The sequence below is a fragment of the Chenopodium album genome, chromosome 8 (assembly GCF_948465745.1).
Source record: "Chenopodium album chromosome 8, dcCheAlbu1.1, whole genome shotgun sequence".
Taxonomy (NCBI): Eukaryota; Viridiplantae; Streptophyta; class Magnoliopsida; order Caryophyllales; family Amaranthaceae; genus Chenopodium; species Chenopodium album.
This window is the reverse complement of record NC_137841.1, coordinates 75,543,385-75,561,700: the sequence shown is the minus strand read 5'-3', so window position 1 is coordinate 75,561,700 and position 18,316 is coordinate 75,543,385. Positions and strand designations below refer to the sequence as shown.

Sequence of the window (18,316 nt, the reverse complement as noted above, 5' to 3'; positions counted from 1 at the left end):
ATACTTATTATCTAATACCTGACCAATATTATCTAATTTCTGACACTTATTATCTAATTTCTCATAATTATTATCTAATATCTGACCATTATTATTTAATTTCTAACAATTAAATTTTCTTTTTGTATGATTGGACTCACGTGAGTCCGTTCTACACAATACTTTTCCTAAATTTTAAAGGGTTTAAAGTAAGTTTTTAAATTCTCATTTGAACAACACTAGATGAAGCCCGTGCGATGCACAATTTGTTTGAATTTTCTATTTTTTTGTATTTATGTGCTAAAATTTGTTACATATTAAGATAAAATTCATAAAATCAAAAGATAATATTTTATATTTAATTAATTTAAACTTAAAAATATGATTCGCCAATTTTGCTTACGTGGCATTTGATTTAATTAATTCTAAAAGAAATTAATAATCTCTTATTTCATTGGTTACCACTAAAATTTATTATTCTACATGGCGCGCTATGATAATTAAGTCCTACGTGGCTCTCTAAAAACTCGGGACAAAACTCCCTTATATATTAGACTAGATGAAGTCCGTGCGATGCACGGTTTGTTTGTTATTTTTTTTTTATGAGCCTTAAATTTGTTATATATTTAGATAAAATTCCTAATATTAAAAGATAATATATAATATTTAATTAATTTAAACTTAAAAATCTTATTCGCCAATTTTGCTTACATGACATTTGAATTATTTAATTCTAAAAGAAATTAATAATCTCCTATTTAATTGGCTACTACTAAGATTTATAAGCTCTCTAAAAACTCGGGAAAAAACTCCCCTTTATATATATATATATATATATATATAAGATAAGATTTGATGCAGTAGAATAACCATTAGTTAGTACTCCATAATAAACAAGACTACTCTTCTTTAGTTAGCACACTCTAATAAACAAGAGTACAAGACTACTTTTCTTTTCTCCTTTTCTTTCTTCTTTCTATGTTTTTTTTTTTTTTTTTTTTTGGGTACAAAAAATTCAAATAATTTATATGGTGACAAGTTGGGAAAAAATAGCTTTGTATAGGAAGCCTACCGGAGTACTTGACTACCTTAGTAGGTCAGCAACTTGGAATGACATTGACATCAAATCGCTTGATCAACATGAACCTCAAGGTGTGTTTTACGACCAAGGAAATTGTTTTTCACAAGCATCTAGTTCTTTTGCTTTAGCAAAGCAAGAGTAAGATATAAATTCGATAATGAGAGCCTTAAGTGCCATAAAAAAAATCTATAGATAGTGCAGATACTTGCGTAACTTACAAAAAAACTTGTGTAAACACAAGAGTGTCCCTTATGAGTAACAAAAGAAAATAACATACGAGAAGAGATGCATAAATTTTTTTACTAAAGATTTAAACAAAAATTATGTATCCACAAGTTTGTAGTCAATCAATCGATACGTGTGTGTGTTCAAGAAATAGAAAGCATACATCGTGCATGTATGATAAACCCAATAAGTGATTGCAGCTACCACTGAAAGCGCAAATAGAAGTAGATAGAACAACTAAAGCTCATAAAATTGAGAGAAATACCTGCTTCCGAATCCAATGTATCAAGAACATACAAATGTTTTTTTTTTTTTTTTTTGACAACTGAGATACAAATGTAACAAATTGATATAATGTATGCTGTTTTTTGTCCAACTAAGAAAATCATCGTTCAGTAATTGAACAGATTCTTCATACCTTTTGCTTCAAAATGCTGCTAAATGGCAACAAATATCTACATCTAAGTTCTCTTTTTAATTGAAGAACAAGAAGCAACCATAAACCAGTAACTAACTGAAACATTAGGGTGGCTGAAACGGAATGAAATAAATGCAGAATCGACAGATCAAAGAGGTGACATTCATCTGAGGCCGTGAAATGATGGCAAAACAGCAATAAGGGGGTCACCATAGCCTACAGCTTCTGCAAGAAACAATTGCAGAGTAAAAAAGTTAAAATTGTAAACTGAGAAAACTGAAAAAGAAGCATTTTTGTAAAGGGGCAGCCCTTATGATTTTATGGTTTATTTATGCTTTATAAAAGGTTTGAATAAGAAATCGTCTGTTCACATACCTCCTTCCTCAAAGAGCAGCTTCAGGACTTCACCCGCTACATCCGACTGCACATTCAATAATTAAATTATTATTGAGAATATAACACTAATGAAGTAACCCCAGTAAAATTGAACGAGTAACCCCTATAACACTAATGAAGTAAACCCTCATAATGGATGGCCGCATTGTGTGACCAGCCACATATAAGACTTTGTGTACTTGCATTGTCAATGAGGAAAGTATAGGAAAAAGAGCAAGTTTTGTGCGAGACTCTCTCGCCCTGATCACTCATGAGACAATAAAATCCACCCTCCCCAAAAAAGTAAGAAGTCGCCCTTCAGTTAGTTTTAATACCATACATGCTTTTTGCCAAGAAAGAATAGCTGACAGAAGCTAACCTTGACAGGAAGCTCAGTTCCAAATTGATCAATATAACCAATCACTTGTCCCTCTTTGATAATATCACCCTGCATTTCATTGGCAGCAATATGAAAGGTTTGTCCAATTAATAATAATTTAACCACATTTCACGCACACGAAAAACCCAAATCAAAATTGTAAACTCAACATGATACTGCCTCAGCTATAAAGCATTATTTAAGTTGGGTTAATTAGACATTTCTCTCATCTTGTGAATGTCAATAAGTGCAAGTATATGAAGCAATTCCGATTGTATCAGGCCTTCAGTTCAGAGATAAATAATCTACTAAGTCAGTTTCAGAAAAGATGTTCTCAAAAGATCATCAGGATAATCATATATTAATTCATACAGCCAACTCCATATTCAACTGTTCAACTGTTACCTGTTTACAGTTATGAGGCTGCTTTTTGCCCTTTACTGTTCTTCCTCTCCGGAACGAGCCCACCTGAACAAGGGGTAAAAGATTTAGTGATGCGGTAGTCTCTTAGTTGTTCTATAGAGATGAAAATTTAAATACATACTGTTGGTGATGATACTAATTTAAATCCATTGGCTCCAGAAGAGGCTTCTAGAGAAGCCAACTTTGACGATACTGCCGAGGAGGCACTTGCAAAGAGACCGGTCTTTTCAAGAGAGGGCTTTGAAGCTGATGCTGAAGGTGGGGCAGGAGCTGATTGAACCATGGGTTCACTTGGGATAGGTGGTGCAATTGGAACAGGAGCATGCATTGCTCCAACATTTCTCTTAAGATGCATCTCAAAATCTCCAACCTGCAACACATTACAAGCTACAAACTTACATAACTGTTAATTAAATATTACTCCCCACCAACAACCCCCCAAAAGGTCAAGCCCATATGTCAAACAGAACACTAAGTTTTCGTGAAGATCACAATCCCACATCTATGGTGCAATACTGAACAGTTTTTAAAAGTATATCCAAAATGAAACATAAGCATAACTAACCATCAGTAGAAAGTCTAGAAACCACATAAAACAGGCTCAGCTCAATGACATGTAAGTCTGCACCAGTGTTAGAAAACCCAAGCATTCAAGGTGATCAAATAAACAATGATTTGAGGCGATTCGTATATGTTGTACTATACATATTTGTTTCCAGAAATATTCTATTTCTTCTGACATGGCTATACTAGAACAGTCACAATTTCATGAGTATATGTCTATAGGACTCAAAGGCAATCATGTAAAAATAAGTAGTCTCAAAGTCCGGAATCCCAACTACTACCAGTAAAAAAATTCATCTCATAAACATTAACCTAATCAACAAAACAGTACTCCCTCCGTCCCTAAATTAGAAGCCTATTTTTCTTTATTAGTGAGTAATTCATATTAGAAATAGGCTTCTAATAAAGGGACGGAGGGAGTAATGTTTTTGATACAAACCCCTAAACTTGCAACTTCAATTCCGGAGAACTTAGCATGAAATATTAACTCAAGACAACTTTGTTTGACTTCCTTCATTATAACTTCACTTAAGTATTAATAATCAGATGGAGATCTCAAAACTTGATCTCTTATAAAAAAAAAAAAACTGAGAGAGTTTAACATGTAAAAGCAAACCATCTATTACATTTGGATTAAAAAGCATTACCTTTAGCTGTACCTCAGCAACACTTGTTTCATCACAAACCTCCAAGAGCAATGCCTGAAGAAAGTTTCATCCATTAAAATAAACATGTGAAAAATAAGCTTCCATGATTTTCCCCCTAAAGCATCTATATATACTAAGCATCAATAACACATGAATTAAAATATTAATTTAAACATAATGAGTACTCTATTATGTTTTTTTTACTTAGAAGTTGTACAGTGGCCTACCAAATCATGATCGATGACATTTTAACACTTTTATCATTATTTGTGCTCTGGAAAAAGTTGAGTAAATAAACGTGCAAGCCAAACCAGCTCTCTTTTCTACCTTTAATGAGTTGGAATGAAATGCACCAAGCATGGCTTTTGCTTTCTTTGTTTTTCCAATTCTCAATACTAGCTAGAGGTGTTAAAATGGTGCTAATAGAAATTTAAGAGAAGGCTGCACACATATTATATGGAAATGATGAGTGTGACAACTATAACATAATGCTTTGAATATTTTTATTTTGTAAGCGTCTCTTGCATGAAAGACAAGAGTTTAACTATCTGCAGCCAATGTATAATTTATTGGAAATAAAATTCTCTTTGCACATAATGCACAAGTTATGTTAACATGCATCATAAAAAAGCATGTTGTAAAGAGGCCAACATACCTCAAATGCATTGGGGAAAGTGGTGCGCACAGCATGCTTCTCTATTGAGCCTTTTGATCTGTTGTTTACTGGAGCTGTCCCAATAAGGTCAATAAACTATAGTCAACGCTATGACTAAAGAGCAACATATATAAGAACTGTTATCAAGAAAGCTACAACAAAACAAACAAAAGAGAATTGCAAAGCTTTTGCTCCTTTCTGTCCAATCAGACTATCCACCTTGAAATTTCTGACTCGCAATATTGCACGGCATGCAAAAGTTTCAAGGTGGATATTTTAAGTAAATTAGATAACAGGGACATTCAATTATTAGTAATAGAACATGTTCATTATACTTATTCGAAAAGATATCCCATGGCTATAGTTAAATCAGGAAGGGCATACTTAAGGGAAAGGAGGGAATGAATGTTAGAATTTAGAAGATAACATAAGCTAACAATAAAGAACACACCATCAGAATTGGATGACACGGTTGTTTCAGGTGTCTTTGCACATGACACTACAAGTCTTGCTTGCCTTGAGGAGGAGGTGAGCTTTCCAACAGCGAGAGTTTGACAGTGAGATCGAACCACAGTGGGCCAGGAAGCCAGACCAGGCTTCTCAAGCGAAGAAGAAGCATGTGAAATGCTGCCAGCAGAAACTATGATGCAGAAATACCAAGTTCCATACAGAAAAGCAGTGTTGTCTCAGTGTCATACCATCATTATGCTATTATAGGCCAATTAAAGACAAAATGACACATCAAGGGCTAAATATAGACAATCACATCATATTTTCATTGCTCCTAAATACAGACAGAGATCGCAAAACAGTAGAGGATCTAAATATTATAAATCTGGGACAAGAAACAACAATTAAGCACAGAATGAAGGCAAAATATACGTTACATAATTTACAGAACAAAGCCACATTTTCATGCAATTCAGCTGAATAGGCCTAAATCCAAATATTATAAAACAAATTTCGAACAGAGAAGACAGTCCATTCTCACTTATTTTTAGAGACGAATAATTGACAGTCTTAGTAATCAAAGCTATACATGTTCACTGGGAAAGAAGTAGTAGTTGTTGTCTTAAGATTATCACCACATCCTAAAGGCCAAAAGAGTATTTAGAACTTGCTCGAACCCTCTCTTACTTTCAATAAAAAGCACCCAGACAGGTCAACTCAGAGTTTTTCCAGAGTAATTAGGTGCAAATTATGTTCATTTTGAGCATAAAATATGGGTCATGTGATCATGTTATGTCCTCTTCCATATAAATCTCATCTTAATTACCCCATCATAAAATAACTAGTATGTATGAATGTATGATAGAACTCTGAAGAGTATGTAGCATGAATCCACAAATCCCTCCCTAACAATAAAACTCCAATCAAAATCACTACTGAATCAAAATGATGTTTTGATTATTTATCCCCTGGATAGCTGAAAATACCCATGGCTTTCACACTATTAGTAAATTGTAATGATCAGGGTGGGGTAGCTGAGACAGTATCCACAATGAAGACCTCCAAAGTAGGCACCAATCCAAAGAATGTAGAGATGGGATAGTGGTGAGATTAAAAGAAGTTGAGGTAGACCGAGGATAACTTAAAATGAAGTGGTAAAACAAGACAAGACACATTCACACAATTGAGGGCATCAGTTATAGCTAAACACAAGCTAGTATTCATATGAGGGATTCATGTGCGTTCATGTAGCCGACCCCATCCTTTTTGAATTAGCTCTCCCTTATTCCCTTATTGTTGTAAAAATCATTAAAAACCTCAAGTTCTGGGTTCATGTTCATAGTGGTGCCAACCTACACTACAACCCAATAAAGTCCCTTTGGAATTTTTCTATCCATAATCACAAATGTAACAAGCACGAAACCGTTCTTCGCAAAATTAAATCTGCTTATTGCAGCATAATCAATAACTTCTATCAGTCTATAGAACATTAGAACTATCACTAATTCGACACAATCATCTCAATTGCCACTAATATAAAGGGGGGAAATTAGTCATTCAAAAAATTTCCCAAATTGTATCAATCAGAGATATGACCAACCAATCAAAAATTACAAATTGAAGTTATAAAATCATACAGCTGAAGATGATTTGTGATAAAAACAAAACACCCCATCAACACAATTACAATTCCAATCTAGAAAAAGCGGGGAAAAGGGGTTAAATTGATCAAAGATTAATAAACAAGGTGAAAAAAATTACACCAAAAACAGCATAAATCAAAACAAGAAAATGCAGGTAAAAATGAAGAACAGTAACATACAGAAACAAAAGTGAAGAGAAAGAGAGAGAGAGGATAGAGAAAGGCTTACGACGGAAGGCGGCAGTCTCCATGAAAATGAAGTGAAGAATCAAACGAGAAAATGCAGGGAAAAATGGAGGAGATCTGTGGGATGAGAGAGAAAGAAGGTGAGGTAGTAAGAAGAAAGTCTTAAGAAGTTGGAGGAGAAGGTGAGGAAGTAGTAGTATTGCCCAAAATTGCTTCGAAATGTCCGCCCCTCTTTCTTTATGTCTTAACTGTGAAAGTTCACTCTTCACGGCCGTGCGCAGATTCTCAATTTTAGATATCAAAACTATATTGGGTTAGGGCGTTAGCGAGTAAGACCCTTTAAGAGTGGGGAAAAAGGATAAAGGAATATCCACCCCTTAACGATTCATAGGGAGAATTACATAAGCTCAAGCTTGTGTATTCAATCTTTATCATTAGACCATGTATTCCTTGGTTATTTTTTAAAGTTTTCATCCTCACTCTCTTAGTACTAGTCCCTCACTAATTGTCATTTTAGTATACTTTTATTTAGGCTAATGAGGCATAGTTCCACCAAAAATATAATACTGAAAACCATTACGTGTAAAAGTTATGTCTTGTCGTATCTTGATCTCATGTACATTTCGTGTTGTTCACAAAGCTTATCAAAAACTATGCAAAATGTAAGATGATTGCATAATTTGACTAGCTTATCAAAACAGGTCATGTTAAGGTTAGCTTTGTATTGTGTCGTGTCGACTTCATGTTTGTTTTTGTGTTTGTGTAGTGTTAGTTTCAGTCAAATTATTGGTCGTGTAATAGACGGCTAGCTCTAATTACAAGGCTTTACTAATCATTTTGGGTGTAGAGAGAGGCAAAGGTTAAAGATTGATGATAAAAAAAAAAAATAAAAAAATAAAATAAAATAAAAAAATAAAATAAAAAAATAAAAACCCTCATTAATCATACACCTATTCAACTAATCTAACCTTTCTCAAACTCCAATTTGTGTGTTTAAATAATATAGTACTTTATACTCGTATTTGTTAAGACTTCTTGAAAACAAAAGTAGTATGGTGTAATTATTTTCAAAGCCATACGCTTGTAAAATGTTGGCTCACTTGGTAAGACTCTTACCTTAATTCCTAAAGGTTTGAGGTCATGTTCGAATTATACCAATTGAGGGTACTTGGGAATATGAAATCTCTTACTCTCCCCTCTGCTCCCAGCCAAGGGGGTGGCCTATAAATACTAGACTAAGAAAATCCGTAAGAAAAGTCTAATCAAAGTCCTCTTTACCATTAAAAAAAAAAAAAAACTTGAACAAGTAACCATGAGCCGACCGATTAACCCTCTTTAAGTAAACCCGGCCACTGAGGGAAAGCTCAAGTGGCCGAGTCGGTGGAGTTTCTACAACCGGCGACGGCGACCTGGTATTCGCTGTTAAATCTTATGTTTTATAAATGTAGAATTATGTAATTGCATTATTTTTTTCTTGTTCAATTTGATAGTTGTTAAATTCCTAGGGTTTGTATGATCATAGCTAGAGCATTTTATTTTTCTCAATTGGGTTAATTTTGAACGTTTTTTGGCATGATAAATTTCACTTTTTTCCCTCTATTTCTTTAATTTTTGTATGGAATTCTCTTGTTTTTGGGTAAATTACTGATTTCTTTTGTGCTCTCACCTCTAACTTTCAATCTAATTGCATATTCTACACTTTAATATTAATTGGATTTATCTTACTGCATTGTGTATTTAAATTGCTTTACATTGTCGTTGTTTTACATGTTAATTACAAATTACAATTGCTTAATCAAATTTGTCAAGTACTGTATTTTTTGTTGATTTGTTAGTTCTTGTTGTCATAAAAAAATTTAGTCAATTGAAAGTTGAAAACTTGAAATCCAATGATAAGATGATTGATTATGACCTTACCTCTTTTATTGTTAATTGATTGACTTGTAAATAAACTACCTTTAGTTATAATGTCTATTTCCATAGAAGTGATATTGTATAAAGACTTTATTGTGAATTATAGACTCGTGTCGTCTATTTTTGTTTCACCACTTGTTGTAGTTGCTCAAACTAGATTAGTCGAAGATTGCACTTAATCAATTTGCTGCCCTCAAACCGCTTCACAAGCCACACGAGTTTGTAGGCTAAATTGATAATACTGGTAAAAATTGAAAGAGATATATATTACATTACAATGCAACATAACATTAGAGATAAGCTAAACTTCAGTTTATCTACATTCTACATGGGCCTCTAATCTAGCTACATTAGAGTGAGCTGCAGAGTCTCTCTGAACTCGGCCCTCCTTGTTTCATTGTAGAATGTCCTGTATTTGTTTGGCCAGTATGTTAATCCAATACAACCCGCAAGCTCCCATTCCATTGTTTTCTTCCCGATAGCTGATTTGTCCACCTTCCAACATACCGTCTCTGCATACTGATCTCCTGCAAATATGACCCCTCCCTGTCTGGTAAAAGGCCTGTATGCACTAGAATACCGGTGTTTAAACCACGCCTTAGGCTGAAACAATTTCATTGGAGAAGGCTTAGACGAAAAGACCTCTCTTCCGTTTCCACTGTCATGCAGAAACCAGTTCAAACCCCCACTGTCACCCTTTGCAGTCTCTTCAAATTTCCATGGTTTGAAGACTGTTGTTGTGGTCTCTCCTGCTGATACCTGTACTCCCACTTTGTTTAGAGGCTCAAATGATCCTTCTATTGTCTTCTCTATTTCAATCTCCTTCTTGGGATTCTCCGAAGATTTGCTCACCGAGACGCTTAAGATGTCTGCCTGAGATGCTGGAGTGACCTGGAGTGAGATTCTTGAAGGGAAGTGCTTTTCTGCTGCCCCTGCTCCTCGATCATTTAGAATTTTCTCACTTACAAGTCGGATGACATCTAGTCTGTAAGAGAAGATGTAATATAAAACATAAATCAAACTTTGTACTTACAAGATTGAGCAAAATACTTTAATAAAGCCAAGAAGAAAATGGTACAGAGTACATTTCAAAATTTTCAGAATATTGAAGATTAATTCTAATAAGTAAGAACTATTGTAAGAATTGCAGTATGTGTACTAGAATGATTTTCCTTGAAATTTTTTGAAATGTAGTTTATTTTATTTTTGTAAGAATTGACATTTATATAAGTGCCCTAATCAAAATAAAAGTATATTGGTTGTGTGTAAATAGTGAAAACTCCGTACCTTATGTTGTCGATGTTTACCATTACTTCGATCCATTTCTCCCTCAGTATGGTTTTATAGTTGAGCTGTATGACACCCTCCAGATGGTGGTAGTTTAGAGAAAAAGCTAAACGCTCGTCAGCTGAACCGTTTGTGTTCTCGACTTCCATGGTTATTAGAGGACAATACAGCTGAACTTTCCATAACCCAGAAGTTGAAAAACCATGAGAATACAGAGGAGAAGGTCCTTTGAGGATGCGGTTGGCTGCTCTTAGCTCCATTTTCCAGTTTGTGATAGCTAGATTTAGGCATCTCATCCATTGCTCCTCGGTTTTAGACCCTAAGAGCCTTATGAGTTGCTTTGAGGCTTCACGAGATTGTGAAGTCGAAAGCATATCTTTTAGAGATTTAAGGCAATTGTAACGAAGATCATTAGGAGCTTCATAAATGCAAACTAAGAAAACTAAGGTAAGAAAGGAAACATTGAAGATGTCTTTCAAGTTAGGCGGAGGATTTAATTTGGGGAATATGAAGGGATGAGTTTGTTTGGTAGGTCCATATTTGAGAACGTCTTGGATGAAATTTGAAATGAGATTGTATATCGTGTTATCATCACTCAGGAGGTTTGAGGAAGTAGAGATGTATACTGGTTTTGAGATCCAAAGGGTTACAGGGAGGTTAAAGTTTGCGATTATGGCAAAGGAAAGTGATTGGGTTGAAGTGTTTTTGGTTATGTTGAGACTAAGGGTTGCCAATGATGTGTTTGATGTGCATATGCATGTTGACATCGAATCCTTCATCCATTGAGTTGGTGGTGGAAGATTTTGGATCCATGCCCATATATCGGCATTTCCACATGTAACAATAGCCATGTTTACTCTCTGCGATTCAAGGATGAGCTTTGAATCTATTTATAGACTCAGAATTGATTGGGAAGAAGAAACTTTTTTTGCAGCTAGATTCCAGCAAGGTGAAAAAGTCAAAAGGAAGCAATAATAATGCTAGAAAGTCTAAAGAACATAGAACCTTAAGAAGGTTGATTAATTATATATGAGGCCTATGATTGGTGAATCGCGCAAGAAATCGATTCTTTGGGGATGTCTTGTACAAGAATGAGATGCCTTGTAGCATTTTGGATATGAACAAGCTTTATTTGGTAAAATTCTGTTAGCTTAAGTTACTGCAAGCTGAAGCAATATGCCTAAGTTAACACCTCCTCTGAGTTCCTTATGAGGTTGTACTGCTGACATCTCATAATCTGATGAGTCAGATATTAACCGCCTTAAAGTTGTGGAGTTTTAATTAAGGTGATTAGATCGATATGATTAAAAATCTAGTCGGACTTATCTGAATGTCTGTTTACAATCACATTTACAGTTTACTAATAAAGGAAAGGTATAATATGAGGAAAGTTGAAATTGTATATACATTGCTAAACTTAGTAATGTATGATATCAGCTGGAGTATTACATGCTTATGTCATGGCATCTTTGATATTTCTGCTTGCTTCTTGTGTATAGGAGTGAAAGTTTTGTGGAAAATAACTGATGTTTAGGTAACAGTTTCATTCTTACTTTGTTTTTTCTCTGAAGCATACCTATTTTTACCCTTCATTATTGAATTTGAGGCAGAAAATTAACTGCTTGTTTTTGCAGGTATAAGTGTTACACAAGTTAGCTAATGATAGATGATTACCGTTCATATTGGTACCATGTATGTAGAAGATGAACACAAGTACATGTACATCAGGATGTATTCAAATTAGGCAAAATATTGCCTGTATTTATATATATATATATATATATATATATATATATATATATATATATATATATATATATGGAATTTTTTTTTCTCATATGATTAGATAAACAATTATTTGTTGTGAGACCATAGTGACCTTTTGGAGCAATTTTACATACCCGTAGTATTTGCGTTTTATTAATTACATGAAATGGCCTTATTCAAAACTTTCTTATACAGATGTCTGAGATAATGTCATGTTTGGATATGACATCTATTCGCCATGATAACTTTTATTTCTAATATTCTGATCGACTAGATTAAATGGTTAAAATCTTGAATTTAGTTCTCAAGATATCAAATTAAATAGCATCTACATCACGTCTCTTACAACCTCTTCTACTCCATGCCGCCTCATATGGTACCGTATGTGTAACCTAGCTACGTCCACCAAGAGAAAATCATATACGTACATGTTAATACCATTATAATATTGGTGGATCTGTTCAGAATTAGAGGCTGATATCTTCTCATCTTCTTCACGCCAAGGAATGTTTGTTACTATGTTGGTAGACGAAATAAATTATCAATCAAACAAATTGGAATGCGAGTCAAAAGATAGATGTACGCTAAATAAAATAATAAGGGTTAGGCAAAAATTCTAGTACTCGTATATCCTTAATGGGTATGCTTGATATAAGCTCAAAATCAATCATATGCTAGGAGACAAGATTATAATTACGTGAACAACATTTGAAGATGATAATGCATTCATATATAATCTAATTTTAGAAAGGGTATGTTGAATTACATTATTATTCACTATAATTTTAAAATCACACTAATTAATTACTAATATTATGTCATTTAATCATTTTATCGCCTTCGAATGAATCAACTTCTCTTTTTATAGGACACTTGTGTCACAACTTACAATCGAGGGAAGATAGATTAAGATGTCTACTAATCAAATATATCACAGATGTAATAGAATCACACTAATTTTTCATAGAATTTCTAAACTAGTTTAACTTGTTAAATCTTAAAATGGTATTAAAGACTTGAAATTAAAATCTCGTCTACATCTCCTCACACAAGACACAGGCGAGCACGTTTTGCTATTACACGTGCTAAAATATCTTTGGATTAGATAGAATATATCCCTTTTTATTTTTATAGGTTTTAAGCTCAGGCATATGCTTCTTAGAATCAAAGTGGCATAATCTTTTTCATATATTTATGACTTTTTTGGTCATAAATTTCCGCCAAAAAAGTACTTAGTTTTAGGTAGTGACTTTAGAACTTTGAAGCTAAAAAGGTGAGCACACCCCACAAGCTATAATTAATGAATCAAATGCCAACCTAACCCAAGCCATGTTTATAGTAATCCCACATTAATAGCACTTATCAATATCAAATTGAAAATAGTCTGAAATAAGGAATACACAATTAGTCCTAGAATGTAAAGAGGCTAAAAAAAGTTGGAAAACTGTACGAACAATTAGTCTTAAAAGGAAATAGTTTTAACATGAAGCAGAATAAAGAAAGACATCATGCACGAAAAATTTGCAATCTTGCATTTGGGCAGTTACAGTATTACTCGTAGTAAGATAGAGCACAATTTCCTACGCAGTGGTCACGAAGAGGAATGCCAAAATCAATATCTTGAGTGTGAAAATCATTTCTCGGTACACCATAACTATAATGAAACAATTGAGCATTGACGCAAAAAATCTTAATCGACAGCTACACCATTTCCTTCCATGGTCAAGAGAAACCACTTCTCATTGTAAAATATACGAGTATCAGATTGATGAATGCATTTCTTGTACACTCTATTCACACATCAGCAAAACCAGAGACAGATTTGGTAAATCTCAGTCATCCATGTCGAGAACCTTGAAAAAGAATGTGTTGGCCTGTTGTCCGGTCAAAAATACAGCAAACAACACAACATCTCTTAGCAAATAGAACAACCCTCTTGGAAAAACATAACCTTCTGTAAACTGTAGTGCTTATTCCTTTTTTGGGTGTGGAGGAAGTTGCTTCATCAGAACATCATCAAATTTGTTGACGTCTGAACAACAAAAGGTTCCATTAACAATCGAGTCAAGAAGTAAAAAATCACCCCTAAAGCAATTGAAATAGGCAAGGCTGGTAGTGCTCGACGACACACGGACAACAAAATGAGAGTACAAGCAAGCCCTGATATAATAGCAAGGTAACAAGCATATACTGTCATAAGATCATACATTGCAGCTCTGCCCACAAGAACACTGTAAAACACAAAATCTCCCAGTCCAAGTTTGATACCAGCAGTCATGGCTTCCTCATTACCATCACCGCCATCTCTCCCCTCCCCAGCAACCATCTCCACAAGAGGTGACCTTTCTTCATCTACCACGCCAATCTCACTTGAATTCGCTACCACCAACGGTATTGTTTCCCCTTGATCACCACCCCTTTCATTCCCCATTCTCTCTCTTTCATCATCAACTGCAATCTCATCCTCATTGGAATAGTTTCCAACAGTTGTTGACAGATTCTGAAGCTCCACTGACGAATTATCTGAAACCCCACCAACCAAAAGCCCCAAACCCCCATTTCTTCTTCCCCCGCCATTAGATGAAACCGTAGGCCTTGCCTCATAAACTAAAGCTGGAAGATCATCATCTCTCGACTGAGACAGTTCCACTAGAATCTTCAACGGACCACCGGGAGCTAAAACTGCAACCAAATCATATACCGCCAAAGCAACCAGCAGCACCCAGGTAGTCCATTCAGGTAATTGGGTGAACCAAGCAGCAGTAATGATCCCCAAAATCACAGTGTAAGTTTGGGTAATGATAATTGGAACCCCTCGGCCAAATACTGAGACAACCCCAAGTACAGAGAAGTTAAAAAGAGAGAGAAAACACGTGGGGGCATCAAAGGGGAGAGAGAAATGGCTGATGAGAGAGAGAAAAATGGCACCCCCCATAGTGGTGAGGATGAGAAAAGCAGATAGGCGCATATAGTGTTTGAGAAAGTTGGTGAAGTTATAGTAGTAAAGGAGGACAAGGACGAAGGTGACTACTGCAATGAGTACAACAAAAACAGCAGCATTAAGAAGAGCACCTTCAAATTTTTGGGTTGTAGAATCGGATGGATTTTCTGAATAGACGAGGTTGGCCGCAGTGACAATGGGGGTTGGATTAGGGGAAGATGGGAAAGAAGAGGATGGAGAAAGAATGGATACCAAAAGAACAACTAGGAGCATACAAATTGAAACAGGGGACATTACCCCTATTAGTTCTGTGCCAAGGGAATCAAGTATGCTCCCCTCCATTGCAGCTACTTTGTGCAGATGAGAAGAGAAGGGACTAGAAGGTCAGGGACACGCCATTGAGGGGATTTATGGGAGGAGAAATGATGAATGAAGCCAAACAGAATGATTCATCCGCACAGATTTATGAGCTGTATTTATTGAGGTGTTCCATGAACTTTCATTTGTCCCTTGAGGCCTTTACCCTAGTTGTTTCAACATGGACAAACAATAGTGTTGATAGATTTCCCATGGAGTCCTACTAAGCTCTGCACAGAGTAGCAACCCAAAAAATTAGTTCAAGACACCATAGCAGCCAACATTCTGAACAAATTACATCTAATCCTATCAAATCCAAAAGCTTCACTAAATAAACTATACAACAATTCAATTGCAGATAACTAAATCAATTATAAAATAAGTATACTCGAGCAATCATCACCGATAATGATAATAACTTGCATAAGTTCCAACATGAAACCTAATAACCCTTTATAAGCAGCACAAACAACAAAGCCAACTGCATCATTACCAAAGAACTAGCAACTTATTTAAGCAAAGGCAATACAGTTAGCTTGGAAAATCACTAATCACTAACAAACACCCTATGATCCCACAGATTAGTATAGCTATTCCAAGTACTTGAAGGGAAACAAATTCACAAGATAGATCCACAAATTCACACAGAAGATGGAGAATTGAACCAGTAATGAGATGTTATATTCTCTCAGGCCATCTTTCATGGTCTCCTGCAAAGGTTCAAATATCAAAGAGGTTCTAGAACAAGAAATCTAATATCTCCACCTATTATTAAATTACTTGATGAATGAACTAGAGTAAATCGCGCTTCTATACATGCCAAATTAGAGATGGTAATACATCTCTTGTGATCAGTAAAGAGAGTGGTAAATCCTCAAATTGACCTAATTCTGTAGTCACTGGCCAAATTTCTCCTTACCATGTTCTGCACAGATGCATGTTAGAACTTCAGAATGCAAGAGAAAGTGCACTCGATGATGAATCATTATGTCAGAGATTCAGAGTGATACCTCTGAAGAAGGTAGACGCACGCTAGAACTTCAGAGTGCAAGAGTGAGTGCAGAAGATAATGAATAACTAATCACTGCTCATCAGTCATATCCCGAATGAAGGCAACCTAAAAGTTTTAGTAATCTTTCTTTAATATCATTATTTTGACTGTGGGCAACCAACAATAAACAAGCTAGATCTACGAAATATAACTGAAACTAAGTTATACAGACAAGGTTCATTGAGCAATCCTTAAACTAAACTGTTTGCACGCTAAACTACCTCGACACTAACATGGTAGTTTGGTATAATGATGCAGTTGAACCGCTACACACTAAGAGCAGCATCAATGAGTATGTGCATCATCTAGAAAACCTAATTATAGTAACACATAAACAATAAGCTAGATCTAGAAATCAGGAAAGAACAATAAAATTTACTCTCTTTTTCAAATTTCAATCTTAAAAAAACCCTCAAAAGCTTACAATTATCACTAAATACATTGTTATTAGACCACTGAAGCCAATCTAGCATAGGTTTAAAATTTTATTTACATTCCCAAACTTACATTTTTTTTCTTTCTACTCGAAAGAAAGAAACTTACATACTTGGAATTAGAAATATCAACCAACACCAATGAAATGCTTAAGAACATGGATTTTCAAGCATTTGCAGCAGTACAACAAAAATCTAATTGGGAAACTTAGCCCAATTCTCTAACTTTCAACAATCATTTAAGCTAACTAATTGGACAACCCTTTAAAACATCAAATCAAATGCTCTAAAAATGGTAAAACCCATTTTTCTTCTAAATCATTTAACCTAATTGTTAAATAACCCAGAAAAAAGGGTCATAAATTTCCTTAGTTACTAGACTAATTAAAATTATTTAGTATCAAATTCATTAAAAACACTAAATGCCAATAATCATTCATAAAACGGTAAGTTAACCAAAACCCATTACAGAATAATCAATTTGAATAAAATTATTCGTAGTTCATTAATTAATAATTAGTGAATAAAAGTCTTACCTAGAATGATTATCGAGCAAAAACCCACATCAACATAGATAGATTAAGTAGAATTCCTCGCCAATTTAAAGCTAAATTTCAAGAAAATGGATAAAATTTAGAGAGAAAAAAGGGAGAATACAATTGAAACGTTTTGATCTAGAGATTGTAGTCAGTCTTACCACATGAGGTAGCAGTCGACTTTTGCGAGAAAATTCAAAGAAGAATGAGAGAGATGGAATGAGAGAAAGGGGAGTAGGATACTATTGAATGGAAGTTCTTGGCTAAACGACATCGTTTTGCTTGCTGCCTTTTAATTTATAAAAACAGAAAATAAAAAGGATTTTTTTTTTTTTCCCCGAGAGAGAGAAACACAGAGCCAATTTATTCAACCAAAGAGTCAAACATAACATAATCCGACACACACGTCGGAACTTCCTCAATCTACACCCTCATCACATCATAGTTCCTGCTAACACAAGCAAGTCTATGGGCAACGCCGTTGCCATTCCTACCAATATGGGAAAAACTAATAGAAAGACACCTAGCAGACAAAGCAAGAGTATCACAAATGATACGGCCAAAATCGGAATTTTCAGTCTTCCTACACTTCAAGTGTTGAATAAGCTTCAAACAACGTGACTCAATAATTAACTTGGTGATACCCGAGTCAATAGCAATGGATAAAGAGTGCCTTGTAGCCATAGCTTCAGCAATATCAGCATCTTACCCTGAACCGTCGAACATGAATTATAAATTATTGTTCACCAAAGTTATTTTGATTTAGGGAGATAAACCATAACAAGTTAGCTACTTACTTATTACTTACTGAGTACTAGAGATAATGAGTTATCGTATTTCCCGCCCTCTTATCAGATAACAAAATCACTAATTAAACAAGGACGGCTTGAGTGCATGAACCGAATTAATGGGGATTTTCAAATTCCCAATAGTTTAATTGTTGACCACCTTTTCAATAGGCCTTGTACCACATTAATTGCACCACCTTTAAAGTTTAAACCAATA

The 18,316-nt window shown here is 34.8% G+C and overlaps 2 protein-coding genes and 1 pseudogene across 6 annotated transcripts; all 3 read right to left on the bottom strand.

Moving 5' to 3' along the window:
* Positions 1-1,611: 1,611 nt before the first annotated feature.
* Positions 1,612-7,296, bottom strand: LOC145556741 (uncharacterized). The gene is made up of 9 exons (XM_081618389.1): positions 7,068-7,296; positions 5,198-5,386; positions 4,747-4,820; positions 4,092-4,145; positions 3,002-3,250; positions 2,863-2,925; positions 2,458-2,526; positions 2,079-2,124; positions 1,612-1,928 (listed from the first exon to the last, which is right to left on the bottom strand). The coding sequence occupies exons 1-9, from the start codon at positions 7,087-7,089 to the stop codon at positions 1,867-1,869; spliced, it is 828 nt and encodes a 275-aa protein (XP_081474515.1). The 5' UTR covers positions 7,090-7,296; the 3' UTR covers positions 1,612-1,866.
* Positions 7,297-9,153: 1,857 nt separating this feature from the next.
* LOC145556740 (uncharacterized) lies at positions 9,154-11,833 on the bottom strand. The gene is made up of 2 exons (XM_081618388.1): positions 10,226-11,833; positions 9,154-9,923 (listed from the first exon to the last, which is right to left on the bottom strand). Exons 1-2 carry the CDS (start codon positions 11,074-11,076, stop codon positions 9,284-9,286), a joined length of 1,491 nt encoding a protein of 496 aa, XP_081474514.1. The 5' UTR covers positions 11,077-11,833; the 3' UTR covers positions 9,154-9,283.
* Positions 11,834-13,324: 1,491 nt separating this feature from the next.
* On the bottom strand, positions 13,325-17,937 carry LOC145642437 (presenilin-like protein At1g08700 pseudogene; annotated as a pseudogene). 4 transcript variants are annotated; one of them, XR_014115682.1, is made up of 4 exons: positions 17,473-17,937; positions 17,312-17,382; positions 16,301-16,407; positions 13,325-15,520 (listed from the first exon to the last, which is right to left on the bottom strand). The product of XR_014115682.1 is annotated as a presenilin-like protein At1g08700 pseudogene, transcript variant X3 (transcript). The 4 variants fall into 4 exon arrangements; XR_014115681.1 differs by lacking the exon at positions 16,301-16,407; XR_014115680.1 differs by lacking the exon at positions 16,301-16,407 and having other exon boundaries at positions 17,312-17,937.
* Between the last annotated feature and the right edge of the window lie 379 nt (positions 17,938-18,316).